The sequence below is a fragment of the Mesocricetus auratus genome, unplaced genomic scaffold (assembly GCF_017639785.1).
Source record: "Mesocricetus auratus isolate SY011 unplaced genomic scaffold, BCM_Maur_2.0 Super-Scaffold_100042, whole genome shotgun sequence".
Lineage (NCBI taxonomy): Eukaryota > Metazoa > Chordata > Mammalia > Rodentia > Cricetidae > Mesocricetus > Mesocricetus auratus.
In genome coordinates, this window is record NW_024429219.1 from 8829398 (window position 1) to 8848448 (window position 19051).

Here is a 19051-nt window from a genome sequence, read left to right on the forward strand (position 1 = left end):
TGCCCAGGTACACTGTGAAATGCCAGCATAAGATACAGGCGGCCACCAGGCTGGGAAGTTGGTCACTGTGGTTTCCATGGTGACCACGCCTGGCTCAGCAGCTGAGCAGAGAGGTATAACCTGCGAAAGTTTCCTCAGCAGTCTGTGAGCTCTGCCGAAAGTGCTCTGGGCTGTCTTGTCTTTCTCTCCTTCAAAACTAAGTTTGCTAGCCTTTCCTCCATCTGCCCGTCCGTCTGTCCCTCCCTCCCTCCCTTCTTTCTGAGACAAGGTTTCTCTGTATCATTAGAACTTGCTCTGTAGACCAGAGTTGGCCTTGAACTCACCTGTCTCTGCCTCCCGAGTGCTGGGATTAAAGGCGTGCGCCATCACTGCCCAGAAACTAAATTGTTTCTTAGTGGCCCGGGATCTCAAACCCCATGAGATCTGGACAGGGGTCAGATGGCCTCTCTTCAGGGCTGTCAGTAAATGCAAGTGTGCAAATCCTGGGCGTGCAGTCGGCAGGCCTGTCCCCTCAGTCTTCTGGCACCTCTTGTGGTCTAGCTGGTCTGTGTCAGGTGTCCTGTCAGCTCAGCACTGTTTCCATTTCCTCCAACTCCACGGCTATCCACGGCTCACTGAGCACCTCATGAAGCCCATTTCAGAGCAGGAATTCGTTTCTGGTTTTGAAACTCTTGGCTGACACCCTTCGTTCATGAGCGCCCAGCAGCTGGGAGTATGCTGTGAACATGGGCCTCCCAGAAGCCCCGAGGCCAAGTCCTTCTTAATACAAGCTCACAAATGAGGAGATGAAGCCACACACATGCACAGTTGTGGTCACTGGGAAGCCTGGGGTAGCCTAGGCTGCAGACCCCAGAGACCTCAGCAGGCCTTTGTCCCTTTGAACATGAAGGAACAGCCTGACCCCAACATGGAGCAGCTCAGCATCCCCGTTCTCTCCCCACACAGCTTCATAGCCGTGGAGAACATGGATAACTACTGCGTGCTCATCTCATCCAAGGCCGTGTACTTCCTGAAGAGCGGGGACTACGTAGACCGAGAGGCCATTTTCCTCGAGGTCAAATATGACGACCTCTACCACTGCCTTGTCTCCAAAGACCATGGAAAGGTGTATGTGCAGGTGACCAAGAAAGCTGCCAACTCCAGCAGCGGTGTGTCCATCCCAGGCCCGTCCCAGCAGAAGCCAATGGTGAGTACGTCTGCTCTTTGCCACTCACATGGACAAGCCCACTCCGCCTCCCGCTTTACCTTGAGGACTCCAGTAGGATGTTTGCACCGCTCCCACTCTGCTGGAAGCCCTGGGTGTTCCCTGCGATTGAGCCTCCGTTACCCAACAACAAGCTGGTAACCGTGCTTCACAGAGTTCTGTGTCCCTGAAACTTGGTACCAAGTGCTGGTGAATGCCTTGAGTCCAGGACAGTGACAGAGCACACACTTTTACTTTTCTGGTGTCAGAAAAGCACAACCTTTTGCTCCTTGCAGAGCAGTGATGTGAAGCACATTCAGTATCTGTTTGTAGAGAAAGCGATGCTTTACCTCCCTGGCGAGAGGTGTGTGTCAGGGCCTTCGGGGAAGATGTTCCATTGCCTTCTAGTGAGGAAGAAGCCCGCTCTTCCTCAGTGTTGTCAGAGAAGGAGTCAGGCCAGGTGGTTTCTTCAGGCACAAGCTGGGACTCAGACCCAGGTAGCCCACCCAATCCCCATGCTGGTGTCTGGACCAAGAGCTCCTTACTGTGCTCAGCTGGGCCAGCGAGCCCACAGCAGAGCAGGTGGAGGAAGCAGCTGCGCTACCCGGTGTCGGTCCTGCTCCATCTCCAAAGCTGTGCCCCTCAGAGTGGCTGTGTGCATCTCTGCTCTTTCTGTAGATCAGAAAAGCCATCCTGCTGGGTCTCTCCTCCAGAACTCTCCAACCCTCCCCATTCTATCCGGAATGATCTGGAGTGGGTTTGAACTTGTCAAGCCCTTGGGATCATTGGCTTAAACCAGAGCTGGCTGATTGAAAGTTAATACCCCAAAGTGTGTATTTTCCACCAGTTGTGCCTACCCACCCTTGTCTTCCCCCTTTCAAGGCAGCGTAGCAGTGAGGCAGCACTGGATAAGAAAGGCTTGCTGATTCTTCTTCCAATGCTAGTCACCACCAGGCTTTGGACTTGAATAAGGGGTTTAATCATTGTCCCTGCCTTACCTCTGAATGGAATCTCATCACTTAGGGTCACAAATGCCGGTAGTGATAGTCTGCCTATAGTAACTGGGGGCATAAGCTAAAAGCATGGACCAGAGAGAACCAGGCACAGGCTCCTGGGAATCTGTCTTGGATGCTCAGATGGGAACTGCTCCTGGGTAGCTGCGCTCTGCCTGTGCTCTCTGGTTGTGCTTGGCTACCGCGCTTCAGGGCAGTGTGCTCATCCTTGTCTTTTCCCTAGGTGCATGTGAAATCGGAGGTCCTTGCTGTGAAGTTATCACAAGAAATTAACTATGCAAAGAGCCTCTACTATGAACAGCAGCTCATGTTAAGACTCAGCGAGAATCAAGAGCAGTTGGAGCTGGACTCCTGAGGACACCCGGCTGCTGGAGAGGAATGCTCCAGACGGAAGCCCAGCCAGGAGGACGGATGCCCAGACTCATGTTAGGGGAGCCAGAAGAGGGTTTAGGGGGAGATATCAAGGAACAAGGGAAAAGAAATTTTCACAGGGAAAAATGTAAACAGAAACCATATTAGTTTATGGGGCAGGGAGTTACTTTAGATTATGGGGAAATAATTTTTAATAGTATTGATGGAATAACGTTAAAAAGTGTATTAAGATGGGTCTAATTTTTAGGATGCCCTGTACTTTGTTAACATGTATATATGTACAACTGTGTGTTTGTAAATATATAGAAGCTGAAGCAGGGCTGTGCTGTGTGTGAACATTTGTTATCTGTACAGTAATGTAAAATTGGACTGGGTCTTCTGTCACACCGACGCTACACAACTCCTGCAGGGGAGTCCGTATGGAAAGGCATTTTTTGGAGGTTGAAGGGTGCATTGTGTGAGTTGCAAATACAGTCGGTATTCAAGGGTGAGCCCTCAGTCACTTGGATGGGAGCAGAAGCAGTCGGTGTTCAAGGGTGAGCCCTCAGTCACTTGGATGGGAGCAGAAGCAGAGCCACCATGGAAAGGACTAGAGACCAGCAAGCGCCCACCTTTGATCTCGCCTGTGTTACAGGCAGGTCTAAAACTCTCAGGCAATTCTCTGATACACTCTTGGCTTTCTCTTGCCACTCCACCCACCTGGGAGGTAAAATGGTCAGTTGCTGAGTGTGTGCCCACACATAGTTTCCGTGTGCAGTTTGTGATTAGAGAAGTCTGAGGTATTGGTAGGCTCCCTTGACATAAGTGAAAAGAAAATCCACTTCCTACTGTGGTCTTTTTAATAAAACCACATGCTGATGTCGCAGCACCATGGCCTCCTGGGAACAGGATGAGGAGGGAGAGAGAGTTCCAGAAAAGGGTGAGAACTGGGAGGGGGTATCCATGGGAGCTTGGCCACAGGTCTTGGCCAAAGCCTGTCTTGTCCTTGGTTCTATCCTGAAGCCTGGTATGGGGGCCAGGGGCTTCCTGGGTCTTACTTTTGGTCTTTTCCTTTTGTAGAAGAAACAAGCAAATAGGAGTTGGAGGAGGGTGGGCCTCACCTCACACTAGAATCAAACCTTACAGTTTTGGTGGGAGTTTTGCTTGTTTTTTAATAAAACTAGCCAATTTCTACAATCTTGTCACATATGTAGCTGACCCAGTGGATGTGTGGAAGGTTTTGGTTTATCATTCTAATCCTTTCAGGACACAAATGTAGCCAATCTGTTCTCCACCTCACCCCCCCGTGCGAGCGTGTGTGTGTGTGTGTGTGTGTGTGTGTGTGTGTGTGTGTACGTACGCATACACGTGTGTGTGTGTGTGCGCGTGTGCGTGAGTGCCCGCCATGGCACATCAGCACTGATAGATACAGAGAGCCCTGAAGGAGCACATTAGCTCCATAGTATTTTCAAGGATCTGTCTTCTTGAACTCCACGCTTGCCAATCTTCCCTGAACTGGACTTGACTTTTGTGGGTTGGGTCTTTGGTTGGCGATTCGTTGCTCCCTGAAGAAGGCAGGATGGTGTCAGTGCCCTTGCTGGAGAATCAGTGCTGAGGGGGAGGGGCTATCTCCTGACAGACTTCCTCACCAGCTTGGACACCGACACCTACACAAGTCCAGACTGTGGTCTTGTTATCAGTAACTCACTGCCTGAGATCTTGGTCACTGACAGAGGAGGCTTCAGGAACGCTGTGAATGTGTGTCCCCTGCTGATAGCTGGGACAGTCACTAGTGTTGCTAGGGGAAGTTCACCCTGGGCCCCTTAAACTCGGTTTCTCAGTCTGCAGCTGGTGCTTCAGGAGGTCCCAGGGAGAATCAGACACCCTCCCCTGGTTCCTTTCTAATTTATCAGCTCTAAATAACTGCCCATCTCCCTCGATGGCACATCTCCTTGCTGTGATACTCAGCCTTAGAAGGAGCAGACATTAAAATGGGAGACCAGATGGGTAGGGCTGCAGGGTGAAGGAGACCTACTTTGAGTTCTCAGCTCTCCTGACCCTCCAGCCCTGATGCCAGGCCTGGGGAAATTTCTGGGCATGGGGGGGGGGTCACCATTGCTTCCTGGCTTGCCAGGACAGAGTCCAAGGCTTCGGAAGAAACAGGCCTTGCCACAGTTCCTGATTCCTCCTAAGTTGGTACTTAGCCAGCCCATGGTGCCAGAAACTTTGCTGGGACAATTTCACACTGCCTCGTATACAGTTCTTCTGGGAGAAGCTAGCAGGCAAGGGAAGCGGCATAAAGAGACGTCAGAAGTCACCCTGGTTCCTAGATCCCATCAGAAAGCCAGCAGGAGAGCATCCCCGCCCCAGGCCCATGGAGGGGGCAGAGAGGCCTCTTGTGTCAGCCCCCAGCTGTTTGGTGGATGCTCATCCCACTTCAGTGTTCAAAAGGGTCCAGGGCCACTTTGTGTTCAAGTGTCGGTTGTGCCTCAAAATAAGTAAATAAAAGGCATCACAGCTGCTCAGTGGATGGGGGTAAAATACCTGGTTCTTGACTGTGTAAACACAGACTGTGCAACCAACCTGCACAGCCCAGAGTTGGCACTGTTCTCCTGTGAAATAAATGCATTGTTGACTTCCCGTGCTTGCCTGTTTTCTTCTTCTCCCACCTCCTCTTCTGTAGAATTCTAGAATTATCACCAGGGACAGACGTGAAACAGTACCGCAGCCAGGTGCAGCCTCGTAGACTCCCACACCTGGAGTGGGCGGCCGGAAGGGGCTCTGCCCTCCAGTGACTGTGTGCTGGATGTTGCTCACTACCCACTGCCCTGGGGCTGTTGGGCTGAGCTTGAGGGTAGAAGTCATCATTTAGAGTCCAGGCAAGTGAAGAGGAGGCAGAGCGGGTCCATTCAGACACAGGGTGTGGATCCATGTAGGGCTCAGACTTACATTAGCAAATGCAAAAACAAGGAGAGCCACACCCATCATGCAGAATCAGGCGCAATGGAGACATTGCTCAGTGCTTTTGGTGGGGTGCTGGGGCCGAAAGCTGGGTAAGAGGGAGAAGGTTCAGGGGAGATGGAAGGAGAGAAACCGGTTACACCTGCAGAGAATGTGGCCATAGGTAGAAGGTGGCGGATATCTGGTACCTCAAGAGGAAAGGGTGGCTAGGGACAGTGGTTCGCACCTGTATTCCCAGTTGCTCAGGCTAAGGCCTGAGGGTTCCTGGAGCCCAGGCGTTTCTAGATCAGCAACATAGCAAAGAAAATAAAATAGGGGAAGGGTGAGTTGATCCCCTGGGAAGACATTTGACTGCTCCATGTTCTAGGAACGCGAGCTGATTATGTCAGAGCTACATTCTGCTCATGTCCTGAGAATTTGAGTGAGGCTGCAGATAGGCATAATAGACTAGTTTGTTTCTCAGAGGAAATTAGCAACCAGCATCCAAGCTGTGGCACGGTTACTGCTACTCCTCTTGTCCGGGTTTCTGATGGCAGAGAACCGACAGTGGAGCAGAAAGATATTTAAAAAAAAAAAAAAGTTCAGTTTGGTGACAAGAAAGTATCTTCGTTACTTGTATTATGAATAATAAAGACCCAGAGACAGATATTGGGGTTCAAGCTGAAGATCAGAGAAGTAAAGCAGTCAGTCACTAGAGAGTTCTCACCTCTACCAATGCTCAGGCCAAAGGGGTGATCCACTGAACCTCAGATTCCATCTTCAGACTGCACTGCTCTCCACCAACCTCGGAATCCTAGACTGCCAGCTCCCCTCAACGTGGCTGGAGACTAGTTGCCACATGTGTCCCTTTGTTTCTTCCTCATATTCCTCTCTAGTGCTGGGATTAAAGGCGTGTGATCCCAAGTGCTGGGATCTCTGTTCGAGCTGTTTCTCTTTTAGACTGATTTACTCTTGTGTAGCCCTGGATGTCCTTGAACTCACAGACATCCATCTATCTCTGTCTTCTCAGTCCTGGGATTAAAGGTGTGTACCACCACTGCCTGGCCTCTATGGCTTGTGGCTGGCTTTGCATTCTGAACCCTCAGGAGAGCTTTACCAAATCATAAGGAATATATCACCACGGTTACTGTTCTATCGCTTATAAAGGAAAGCATTTAGTTGGGAACGTCTAGTTCAGAGGGTGAGTCCATGACTGTCACGGCAGGAAGCATGGCATCTGGCAGAGAGAAAAGGAGACTGGGCCCGTGTGCTTTTTAAATCTCAAAGGCCACCCTGGTAACATGCCTGTCTAACAAGGCCACACCTCCTAACCCTTCCCCAAACTAGGAACCGAGCATTCAAGTATATGAGCCTATGGGGGCTATTTGCATTCAGACCACCACAGGATACAGGAGTAAATCAGTTGATGACAAGGAAGGTGCAGAGAAAATGGCTGCAGTTACAGGAGTGAGTCCACTTGAGGGGGGAATCTTGCACTTGAGAGTGGGACACCAGGAAACGTGCCTCCCTGAAGACTCCAACCTGTCAGAATCACAAACTCATTTGAAAGGAGAAAGACTGAATGGAGAATGCCACTGGGGAACTTGCTTGACGCAAAACGGGTCTGGTCGCTCCTAAGCCTAGCCACCAAGGTACACAGAGACCCTACAGCCACGGCGGCAGAGAGCCACATGGTACCTTGAGCTTGCAGCAGAACTTGATAGCATCGCCCACCATACTGGTTTTCTGAGCATGCAAAGGTGCGTGAATTACAGGGTTGGGAAGGCTTGTGCCGATGTTCCGGAAAGCCACTGAGGCCAGCAAGTGTGTTACAGGCTTGGAGTCCCTGCAAGAAGCCTGTGAAACACCGCTGTGTGACCAGGGTGGTGGAGGAGTCGCTAGGCCCACGAGCTGTCGTCTGCCAAGTAGAAGAATAAAATTACCCAAGCTGTTTGAGTTGAGCGGATGCTGGCAGGAGCCCCAAATGCAGGCCATGGACCTGGAGGGCTTGGTGCTTGCCTAGCTGAGCTCTAGTCTTCCTTTGGTCCACTTCTAGCTATGCCCTCCTCCCCCACCCCCTCTTTGGAATAGGAATGTTAACTGTTCACTATTGTGTAAGTAAAACCTTGTAACTGTTATTTTCTAGGGCTGACAGCTAAGAGAGTTCCTGAGTGCCAGGAAAAAAACAAAACAAACAAACAAACAAAAAATAAAACTGCAGTTGAACACTTTTGATCAATTAGAAACTGTTAAGATTTTAGTTAGAGACTTCGAGAGATGGCCTAAATGCATTTTGTATTATGAGATTGACGGGAGACTTTAGAGCCCAGAAGTGGATGGCTGTGGTTAACAGTGACATGTTTGGGGCATCAAACTGACAGGGGGTGAACTTGTGATGGTTGATCTTCAGTGTCAACTCAGTTGGCTTTGGAACCACTCAGGAGACACACCTCTGCCCATGTCTGTGAGGAGTTTCCAAAGAGGCTTCACTGAGGAAGGGGTACTCACCCTGAATGTTGGTGGCACCATCCCTTGGACACCATCCCATGAAATAAAAAGAGAAGAGGAGGCCAGCCAAGCACAGACATCCACCTCTGTAGACACTGTGTGAGCAGCTTTCACACACTCCTCTGCAATGCCTTCTCATCATGACGTCACAGAAAAAGATAATACAGAAAGCTGATACCGAGAGTAGGGAAAACCCTTCCTCCCTTAAGTTGTTCTTGTCAGAGAATAACTAATACTCATATATCCTCCTATGTGCCTGAGTTATCTCCAGCTTACTTACAAAATCTAATTGTTGTATTGCTGTTTCCTCTAAATTGCCATCACTGTTGCTCTCCTAAATTATGTTTGAGTGGGTGGGTGAGTGGGTGTGTAGTTGGATGGGTGTGTAGCTGGGTGGGTGTGTAGCTGGGTGGGTGTGTAGCTGGGTGGGTGTGTAGTTGGGTGGGTGTATAGCTGGGTGGGTGTGTAGCTGGGTGGGTGTTTAGCTGGGTGGGTGTGTAGCTGGGTGGGTGTTTAGTTGGGTGGGTGTGTAGTTGGGTGGGTATGTAGCTGGGTGGGTGTTTAGTTGGGTGGGTGTGTAGTTGGGTGGGTGTGTAGCTGGGTGGGTGTGTAGTTGGGTGGGTGTATAGCTGGGTTGGTGTGTAGTTGGGTAGGTGTGCTCACAGAGGGCACACACGTGGAACTCCAAGACAGCTCATGGGAGTTGGTGTTCTCTTTTCACCATGGGAGGGAGACCCAGGGCTTGAACTCCAGTCATCAGACTGGCAACATGAGCCTTTAGCAGACGAGGCATTTCATCAGCCTACACATTGCTTCCTCAAGTCAGATTAACTGATCACCTTCATACGATTGGAGCTGTTAACACTCCCTTGTGGCAGGAAGGGGAGGCTCCTCACCCTGAGGTGATGTGTGGTGACTGAACTAGGAAGTGGGCCTCCTCGGTGGTGTGACTGCCAGTAAGCTGCGCAGCAGTCGTCTGAGATGTAGCCCTCCTGAGCCACGCTGGGGAGGGTCTTTCAATGGCCGGTCTGCCTGAACCACCTGTGTTCCTGCAGGTTGTCTTTCTCTAAGGCTCCTGTGAGTAACCCCAGAAAACTCACTGGCTCCCCAAGCTGAACTGGGATGGAATTCTTTCTTTGGTGCTGGAGTCCTTTCTGGGGTGAAGAGACATTTCTGTGTATCTGTCTCCTCAGGAAGTCGCATGCCCCTAATACAGCAATGTATTTACAAAGTTATCAAGACCAGGCTCTTTATAGGCTAATGTCTGAGGAAATAAGTCAGTTCTCATTCAGGCAGTGTTTCTCCAGAACATTCCCATCCCCTTCCCTCTACCAGCATGGAACCTGCAGATACAAATGCACAGATGCAGGACTGACTCTCCAGTTTGTTCCCGTGTCTTTTTCACCCTTCTTCTCAAGCAACATTGGTATTTTACGGTTATAAGTTCTCCTCAGAACAGGTTGCCTCAACAATTTTGACACTAAGGATTAGTTCACTGCCACCAGTTTAGGCAATGGGGTTGCCTAGAAATATGTTCAATTTCTAAACATTTTTATGTTAATCTCCCTTAAGAGTCTGCATCCTTTGAGCAGGGACCCCCATGACAGCTACTTAGTGTTACCTGTGTAAACTCATCCCCAATAAAACACCTATTTATCATTTATCTTGGGTCTGGTGAACTCATTTAAATCTCGCCTTCACTTATGTCCCTTAAACTAGTGTTTTGAATTTTTCATTGTGCTGTCACAGCAGAGCACTGTGACATCACAACTGAGCATTGTGATGTCACAATTCATGTTTTGAACGCATAATACTGTACTGTAATAAAACAATGGAACATCAAGATATGGCAGTTGAGCATTCTGACGTCACAATTCAGTACTGTGTTGTTATAATGTAGCATTGTAATGTCACCCTGGAGCATTGTGGTATCACAGTAGAGACCTCTGATGGTCCATTGGGACATTATGATGTCACATTGAGAACTGTGATATCACAATGGAGCATTCTAGTATCACAATGTACCTTTAGTAAGAGTGGAAAGGAGAGAAGGTCCTCAGAAGGAAGAAGACATAGTTAACAGGACTGAATGGTGACAGGCTGTCAAGGACATGTGTTGGTTTCAATGACATAGAGGATGCCACCTCAGAGAAAACATTGGAATTTGGGGAGTAGAAGTCACATTAGAGAAGATGAAGCTGGCCCGTGAGATTGCTCAGTAGGTCAAAGCACTTGCTTGCTGTGAAAGTGTGGTAAACCAAGGTGGATACTGGAATCCACGTGAATAAAAGTGGAGAGAGAGAATGAAGGTGTCCTCTGACCTCCACACACTCACCGTGGCACATGTGTTCTCTCTCTCTCTCTCAGTCTCTCTCTCTCTCTTTCTCATACACATACACATGAGAGAGAGATCATATGTGCACATTACACAAATACCATAGTGATAAATACAAATCTTAAATTAAGAAATAAGCAGTAAATCTAATGAAAAAGAAAGAGCAGATAAAGTTGATTGTTAGTGTCAAGTGGAAATCACGATGTGATAGGGTGGCCAGGGAATGATTGGTCTGTGATGGCGATAACCTAAGGGCAGTCTGCGTGTGGACGGATGGGCAAACGTGTGGCCTGGAGATGACAAGCTTTCTTTACTCGCCACTTGGCAGTTCTAAACAAAGCCTGCAAATTGTGTGGGTATAGAACTCCCCTTTGGTGGCTTTAAATTCCACTGTGTCTTAATAACACACATGTAATCAATTTAGCACATTTGTATTCCTTTACTAAGCCGTGTGTTCCACATGGGAACTACCTCCGAGGACTCACAGTGATGGGGTAGGTATCCACGGCAGCAGAGTCTCACACATCTCAGGGCCAGGGGTTGCTCACAAACTCTCAGGGTGCGGCTCAAGTCTCCAGCCCTGGGGAGAGGCTCCTGACACCAGGTTCTCCATAAGGAGCTTTTGCTGTTAATGCTGTGGAGGGGAGACGTTTCTTCAGTGGTGTATCTACCAGCAAGACGCCCGTGTTCCTGTGTGCAACCATGATGGAACTCAGTGGCTCAGAAACGAGACAAAAAGACCTGAAAGTAGAAGAGGGACTAGATGGGAAGAGGAGGGGATCAGCAGCAGTGGGGGGGGGGACAACAGAGGGAAATGAGGCGCACATGATCAAAATGCATTGTGTACGCCAACTCATCACAATGAAACCCATTATTATGTATAATCCATACATGATAATTAAAAGGAGTGGGGGAAACTCTAGCTCTCATTTCCAGCATATTCCTGCATTCAGCCAGACTCATAAACCATGGCAGAGGATGGGTCAGAGGAAAAGTGGAAATGCTTTCCTGATTGCACCCTCCTGTGTGGCCGAGGAGGCAATGCAGGTCCGGATGCAACATTTCTTTGTTTTGTAATGCAGGTTTTAGTTCATTCATGGAGTATAGGAAAGATAAAGTGCAGGGTGACATAACTGTAATCCTGTCACTTTGGAGGTTGAGGCAGAGTCACTAAAAATTCAAGGCCAGCTTACACTACATAGCAAACCATATCACAAAAGGAAGGAGGGAGGGAGGGAAGGAGGGAGGGAAGGAAGGGAAGGGAGGGAAGGGAAGGGAGGGAAGGGAAGGGAGGGAAGGGAAGGGAGGGAAGGGAGGGAGGGAAGGGAGGGAATAAGATACATTAGTAGTACATTCCAGTTTTATTCTGTGTCAAGGATAAAACTCCGACCAAAAGCAACTTGGGTCAGGAAAGGGTTATTTCATTTCCTCTTCTAGGTCACAGTCCACTATTGAGGGGAATCAGGCCGGGAACCCAAAGGCAGGCCTGCTTGCTATTCCGGGCAGCCCAAAGATCTCCCTCAGAGCCAGTGGAGCACAGCAGGTGCTGCGGGGGCTGCTGCTTGCTAGCTCACTCACAGGCTCATGCTTGTTTACCGTTACACAGTTCAGGATCACCTGCCCAGGGAATGGTTCGCCCACAGTGGGCTACGCCCTCCTACCCCGATTAACCGTCAAGACAATCCCCCACAAATGTGTCCACAGGCAGTCGCTCAGCTGAGATACTCTGGTGATCCTAAGCTGTTTCAAACTGAGAGTCAAAGCTAACTAGCACATGGTATAATGTAATAATAACTGAAATTCCTGTGTGTCTGTGTGCATCTGTCTGTATGTGTATGTATAAAAATGTGTGTGTATAAAAATGTGCATGTGGCCGGGCGGTGGTGGCGCACGCCTTTAATCCCAGCACTTGGGAGGCAGAGGCAGGCGGATCTCTGTGAGTTCGAGGCCGGGCTGGACCGATAGCCTCCGAAACAATACAGAGAAACCCTGTCTGGTAAAAACCAAAAAAAAAAAAAAAAAAGTGCATGTGTGCATGTGTCTGTCTCTGTGTGTGTATAAAAATGTGTGTGCACGCGCACCTGTGTGTGTGCACACGTGTCTCTGAGTATAAAAATGTGTGTGTCTGTATGTTGCAGACAATTATTAAGCTATGTGCATGAGTGTGTGAAGTCAACAGTTACAATCTGAGGATGCTTCATGGCTGGCTCTTTTGCCAGTGCCGAGCCTGCCTCATCTGAACCCTTCCATTTGATGAGGATGACTCACTTCCCACTGCTGTCTGTGGTACACAGTCCCCCTTTAGCATCAGGACTTATGGCAAAACCTCCTGGCCTGTCAGTAGAACCCTTTTCTTCTCAGATTTGCTGTCACCAGGCTCTCTGTAGACAAACGTCTCTTCCTTTACCATCTTTTTGAGAACTAACTCCGGACAGTTTGAACATCCTTCAGGCTCCCAGTGCCAGCGTCTGTAACCCCTCCCACTCCAGGACCCTGCCTTCCTGAGGTCACTAAACTTCTGTCCAGTGCTTTTTCTGACACCAATTCTTGAGAATTATCTCTAGATTTGTTACTTCTCATTTGCCCACCCCCTTTTTTTTGGTAACACAGTTTTAGGGTAGTTTTTTTTTAAGTCACAGATTTTTAAAAACTCACTGCTCATGTGCTGCAGGCTGCAGGTGCCTTTTCAAACAGTGTGCCTCAGCTCCTAATTGCTGGGATCCTGGTGGTACCTTTTCCAGATGTGCCACTGCATTACATCTGCTTACAAGTTACTGCAGAATCCCAGCAAACCTATGTGATATGGTGCAGCAACCAAATTAACTAATTAAAACATTAAGTAATCCAGGAGGTGGTTAATCCCAGCACTCAGGAGGCAGAGGCAGGCAGATTTCTGTGAGTTCAAAACCAGCCTGGTCTACAGAGCGAGTTCCAGGACAGACTACACAGAGAAATCCTGTCTTGAAGAACAAACAAGAACATTAAGTTCTTTAAAACGCATTTAAAGTTCACAAAGGGATTAGTTGTATAGTCTTATACTATAATACTTACTTTATTTTTTTACTAGCATGATTATATATTTTAAAAGTTCAACAACCAGCAAGGCGACTCAACAGCTAAAAGTATCTGTCACCAAGCCTGATGACATAAATTTAGTCCTTGAAACCATTATGGTAGAAGTAGATAATTGATTCCCTAAATTTTCCTCTGACCTGCACATATGCACAAATGTATATGTGTATTCTTATATGTTCACATGTATGCATACAAAATAAATAAATCAATGAAAAAAATCTAACAGTTTAAATAAATAGAAACCTTTTCTCAAAGACACAAATTACAAAAACTAATAGAAAAGAAATAGAAAACTTGAATAGCTGTTTATCAAAAAATTAAATTTGTAATTAATTTGAAGCTTCCTCATGATATCCAGGACAAGCAGGCTCACTTCTGAATTCTGTCAAACTTCAAGGACAAATTAGTAGCAATTCTTCATGGATTCAGAGAGTGGAGAAAAGGCACTTCAACTCATCTTACTCTGACACCAAAACAAGACAAAGACTTTATAAGACAAGAAAATTAAAGGCACAGGGAGTGTAAACTATCTTAACAATTTAGCAAGCATTTCAGAGATGCAGCCTAATTGATTTATCTTAAAACATTTATTTATGTGTGTGTGTGTGTGTGTGTGTGTGTGTGTGTGAGCACATGCCACTTGTGTTTGTGTGCCCATGGAGACCAGAAGGGGGCATCAGATCCCCTGCAGTTAGAGTTACAGAAGGTTGTGAGCTGCCTGATGGGGATGCTGAGAAAGTGAACTCAGATCCTCTGTAAGGACAACACCATCAAGCCATCCATCCCTCCAACCCAAATGCAACTTGATTAAAAATAAGTGAACAGTTGAACAGATGCTTCACAGAAGAATCAAGCAGGGTCGATGAGATAACTTAGCAGGTAAAGACAGACACTTGCTGCTAAGCCCAATGACCTTGGTTTCATCCTCTGAACCCACATAAAGGAAGGAGAGAATTGACTCAAGTGTCCTCTGACACATGGGTACATGCATGTCCCCTCCCCAATTAAATAGATACAAGTAAACTGTCAAAAGAATTAAACAAATAGTGCATGGTTTCTGAAAGACATCCAATGTTACCCAAGGAAGTGTAAATTTAAGTCACAAACACTACTGTACCCACAGAGTGACTAGCATGAAAGCATTTAGCCAATAGTGAGTGTGGAGTACCTGGGATTCTCATCCATTGCTGGTGGGGATGTAAAATTACCCTGGAAAAAAAATTACCCTGATAAACAACTTGGCAGTTTTTCAAAGCATTTCACATGCACTCACCTTGTGACTTATTTAGTCCTCCTCCTTGGCATCTCCTCAAGAGGAAGGAAAGCATGTCCGCACAGAGTCCCATATATAGATATTCAGCCACAATAGCCTCAAAATGGGAACAAATCACATGTCCATCACGAGGGGAGGGGTAAACAAGTCATAAGATGACATAGCATTTCAGTCCTACTCAGCCATTAAAACACACTGCTGACACCCACACCTGTGTGGTCAAGCTCACCATGGTGCCTGGTGAGAGACGGGAAGCTAGCTAATCTGAACTTCCTAAAGACAACCAAGTCATTCGTGTGAAAGATGTGGGAAGAGGATTAAGCAACAGCGGGACAAGGGACAGGACCAGTGAGGTCACACAAAGGACATACGGGGTAAAAATTAGCCCAGTGCTTTAAGAGTGTGTCACTGGGAGAGGGTGGTGCATTGTGAAGAGACTTTGGAGACAAAGGTGGAGATCTGCTATGCTCGCTGGGCCACACTCGATTCTCTCTTCTTCTTGAACTATCCTTTTTTTTCATGGGATCCCATCTCCCACCCATTCTGTGTCCTCTGTCTGAGAGCCCAAGCATGTCTCAGCCCTGGGCATCCAGCCACTTGCTCTACTGTACGGTAAAGGCGCATAGTTTCTAGAGTAGTCACATGACCCAGGTCTGGCCTGTCCATGTGCTCCGGTCCTTGGAGACAGAGATCATTCCAGAATGGGACTGTGGCCCTTTCTTCCACTGGGTTTCAGTAGCCAGGTGTGAGATTGGAGCTGCCAGGAGCCGGTGTGGAGGGAGGGCTTGTCTCAGAGTGACAAACCAGACACAGGACAAGCTGGGAAGTAAAGAGGGCCAGGCCCTTGGGACATCATGGAAACCCTGGACTTTGTGTACACCTGATCAAATGAAACCCCTGGACTTTGTGTACGCCTGAGCAAAGGTTTATTTAGGCCGCTTACAACAGGAAGGGACGTGGAGAGAGTGATGTGGTACATTCTGGACACCTAGAACTGAGGCCCTGTAGAATGCCCAAGGACCAGAGGCCTGGAGGGAACGGATTAAACAGACATGGAGGACAGTGCAAAGGGCCGAGGTCAGAGCCCTGGGAAAAGGTTGAGGTACAGCTCTAGGAGTTGGAAACGAGAAAGCGAGAAAGGTCCCCGGGGAGAATGCACAGGCACCTTTGGAAAGGGCAGGGGTGACTGCTCCACCCACCCTGACGTCAGGTTGTGCAAGATCAGGCAGGATGAGGAAAATAGGCCATAGGTCACCTGCTCCCTGAAGGTTCTGGGAGCCCTGGCCAGAAGCCAGCCTGGTTTTGAAATGGGTTCCAAAGGTCACGCTGGGGAGACAGGCAGGTCCCTGCCTCCAAAATTTGACTCTAAGAAAAAGGGGTGGTTTGCTTTGGTTTCCTATTAGGTGTTTTTAAAACAGCAGGGAGCTAGGCAGGCTTGTAGTAAGGGGTGGGGGCGGGGAGAAGGGGGAAGTAAGGAGAAAAGGAAAGGGAGAGGGAGAGAGAGGGGTGGGGGAGAAACACACTCGGACAGAGAGATTGGGGTAAACTCTAGGCGCTGTGCTGGAGTCCTGCTGTAGCTGGGACCTGCCTGTGTCCCCTGCATTGGCTCCTGTGCTCCGTGGTCACCATTTGTGGTCTCCATTTGTTAGGTGGTCGCTCCAGCATTTAGTGGGGAGGAGTGGGAACCTGGAGGTCTCAAAAGGAAGCAGCGCTGTGAGCTCCATTATGGGGCAGACTGTGCCCCAGACCTTGGGCCTCCTCAGCTGAGGCAGGTATAGGAAGTGGAGGCTGGTGAGGGGCTGGGGTGGGTGTCTTTGGAAGGTCACTGACTTTGCGCTCTATAAAAGTCAAAGGGCCAGGAGGAAGGCTGGACTGCAGGTCAGGCGAGAGCTGGAAACCACAATGAATTTGCGGTGCCCCCCCCCTTGAGCAGCTTTGCCTGAACCCCCTTTATCAAGGTCACCTGTGGGTACTAAAACCTTTCAGGAGCCTCATTTTAAGAGAAGAAAAACTAAATTAAAGTTTTTAAATTTTTAATTAAATTAATTACAAAAGACTGTCTCCAATAGCGTACACAATGGACATTGAAAGAACACCCTCCCCACTCTTCTCCCCCTCTTATCGGTCTCCTTTGTTCCCTAGACATTTTTATTTTACTTCCATGCCATCTGCACACATGGGTTCAGGTCACATAAAGGTGGAAGCAGAGATTAAACCCCATATGCTTTTCCTCTGACCTCCACACCAACAACGTGTAACTACACACACACACACACATGTACACACACACACATGCACACACTCACACACATACACACACACATACACACACACTCACACAGACACACATGCACACATATTCACACACACACATGCACACACGCATACACACACTCACACACATGCACACACTCACACAGACACACACATGCACACATACTCACATACACATGCACACACTCACACGCATACACACACACTCACACACATGCACACACACTCACACAGACACACACATGCACACACACTCACACACACACATGCACACACACTCACACAGACACACACACGCGCACACACACGCACACACACACATTTACCTCTTGAGACCGACTGGATTCACTTCACCGGAGTCTCTCCCTTTGCGCCATTTCCCTGCAAATGAGCAAACTTCATACATCTTTGTGCCTTAAAAGAGCAGCCCTGTATCTAGCTCTCACTTTCTTGTTCCAGAACTTAGCCATTGTTTCCAGACAAGTCTTGCTATGAAGCTCAGGTTGGCTTTCAGAGTCAAGATCCTCCTGCCTCAGCTTCCTGAGATGACAGGGGTGCACCACCAGGCCTTGCAGGAAATTAATTTTTATGATACATTTAACAGGACATATACAAACAGGATCATGTGTTGTGAAATCGATGTATAGACTATCAATGGGCTGGTTTACATTCTCATTTTGTACCAAATCTTCAAAGGTTGTCACGCCGGGCACATTCCAGTGCCCGTGAGAACTAGTGGCAGCCACAGTGACGTTGTGGTCTGGTTGGTGCCTCTTACTGAAACGGTTCCATAGAAGTGTAAAGAAAACCTTTTCCCCCTTTTGTGTATGTGCATGTGAAAGACTGACCGAGTCTCACATAGCCCAGTACGCCCTTGAACACATCATGTAGCCTAGGCTGGCTTTGAACTCTTTATTCTCCTGCCTCATCCTCTTGCATGCTGGGGTTATAGGTGACTACCACCTCTCCTAGCCTATTGGAGCTGTTTTGCTTGGTTTTGAGACAGGGTAGCCCTGGCTGGGGCTGAACTCCTGGTTCTTCTGTTTCAGCCTCCTGAGAGCTGAGCCTATAGGTATGAGATACACCACACCTGGATGTATAAGAGGTTTTTTCGGGCATCTGGATTCAGGACTTTGAGGGAATGTATGGGGTGGGGCTTGACATGGGGAACCTGGCCCAGGAGACTCCCTTGCTCTCCTTGGCCAGTTCTTCCTTACCTGTCTCTTGTCCAGTGGAGAGAAGCCAGCCCGTGGCCCAAGACTGGTCCTGTGTGGCTTCTCCGTGTAGATTACTCTGTGAAGATTCTAAACATGCGCTGTGCTCTCAAGGCTAGAGGCCCAGGGCCCCTGGGAGTGGTGCTGAAGAGAAGAGCAGGACATCTTTCCCGGGGCCTGAGAGAGCTGAAGCAGCCAAGGCAGTAGTGGATCGAGAACATCTCTGCCCCAGACCTCTTTCCTGAGATGTGCGCCTATGTACAGCCTTGACCTTGGGGAAGCTTCTTGATGGGGCCAAGGTCAGATGTTCTGAGATACTCAACCTCAGGCTGGGAAAATGACAGGTCTGCTTAGTTCTGGATCTCTACAGAAGCTGGAGGTTAAGGGTTGGGTAAGGGACCATGGAGGCAGAGGACAGATTCCCTGGGAGGATGTGAGGGTCACGGACTCCACACTGCCAGGAAGTCCTGGCATCAGAAAAGAAGGGGCAGGGTGGCACACAGACATCTCCTGGCATCCTACTCGCCCTGGGCCAGCCAGGTCTGCCAGCATTAATCTGTATTCTCAAAGGGACCTGGTGCTGTCCTGTCTCCTTTGAAGGCCTCCCGCTCACCTTCCAGAGAAAGCTCAATCTGAGAGTGTTTCTTGGTGCTTTCTGGTTCCATTGGAGACAGACCTTTGTGGGTCAGAAGAGGCCAGAGGGCCCCATGCTGTTTGAGCCCTATGAGCCTGGATGTGTTTGCTAAACACTAGCAAGATTAAGCAACTCCGCAAACAGAACCAAGGCCCTGGCCAGCTGCCCAGGGTGGTTATAGTCCTGGGCATGGAGGCAGGAGAAGTACACGTGGACACACACACACACACACACACACACACACACACACA

General features: G+C 48.6%; 1 protein-coding gene and 1 long non-coding RNA gene across 2 annotated transcripts in view; one reads left to right on the plus strand and one right to left on the minus strand.

Annotated features, from left to right (window-relative positions):
* Vps13d (vacuolar protein sorting 13 homolog D) overlaps window positions 1-5187 on the plus strand; it is a 214580-nt gene extending 209393 nt beyond the window's left edge. Inside the window, 2 exon segments of the mRNA XM_040735088.1 lie at window positions 946-1186; window positions 2420-5187. Of these exon segments, the coding sequence (XP_040591022.1) occupies window positions 946-1186; window positions 2420-2551 (373 nt within the window). The 3' untranslated portion in view covers window positions 2552-5187.
* Window positions 5188-10745: 5558 nt separating this feature from the next.
* On the minus strand, window positions 10746-18663 carry LOC106021875. Its single transcript, XR_001197019.3, has 4 exons — window positions 18170-18663; window positions 17279-17333; window positions 14679-14775; window positions 10746-11071 (listed from the first exon to the last, which is right to left on the minus strand). It is a non-coding gene; the product is annotated as an uncharacterized LOC106021875 (long non-coding RNA).
* Between the last annotated feature and the right edge of the window lie 388 nt (window positions 18664-19051).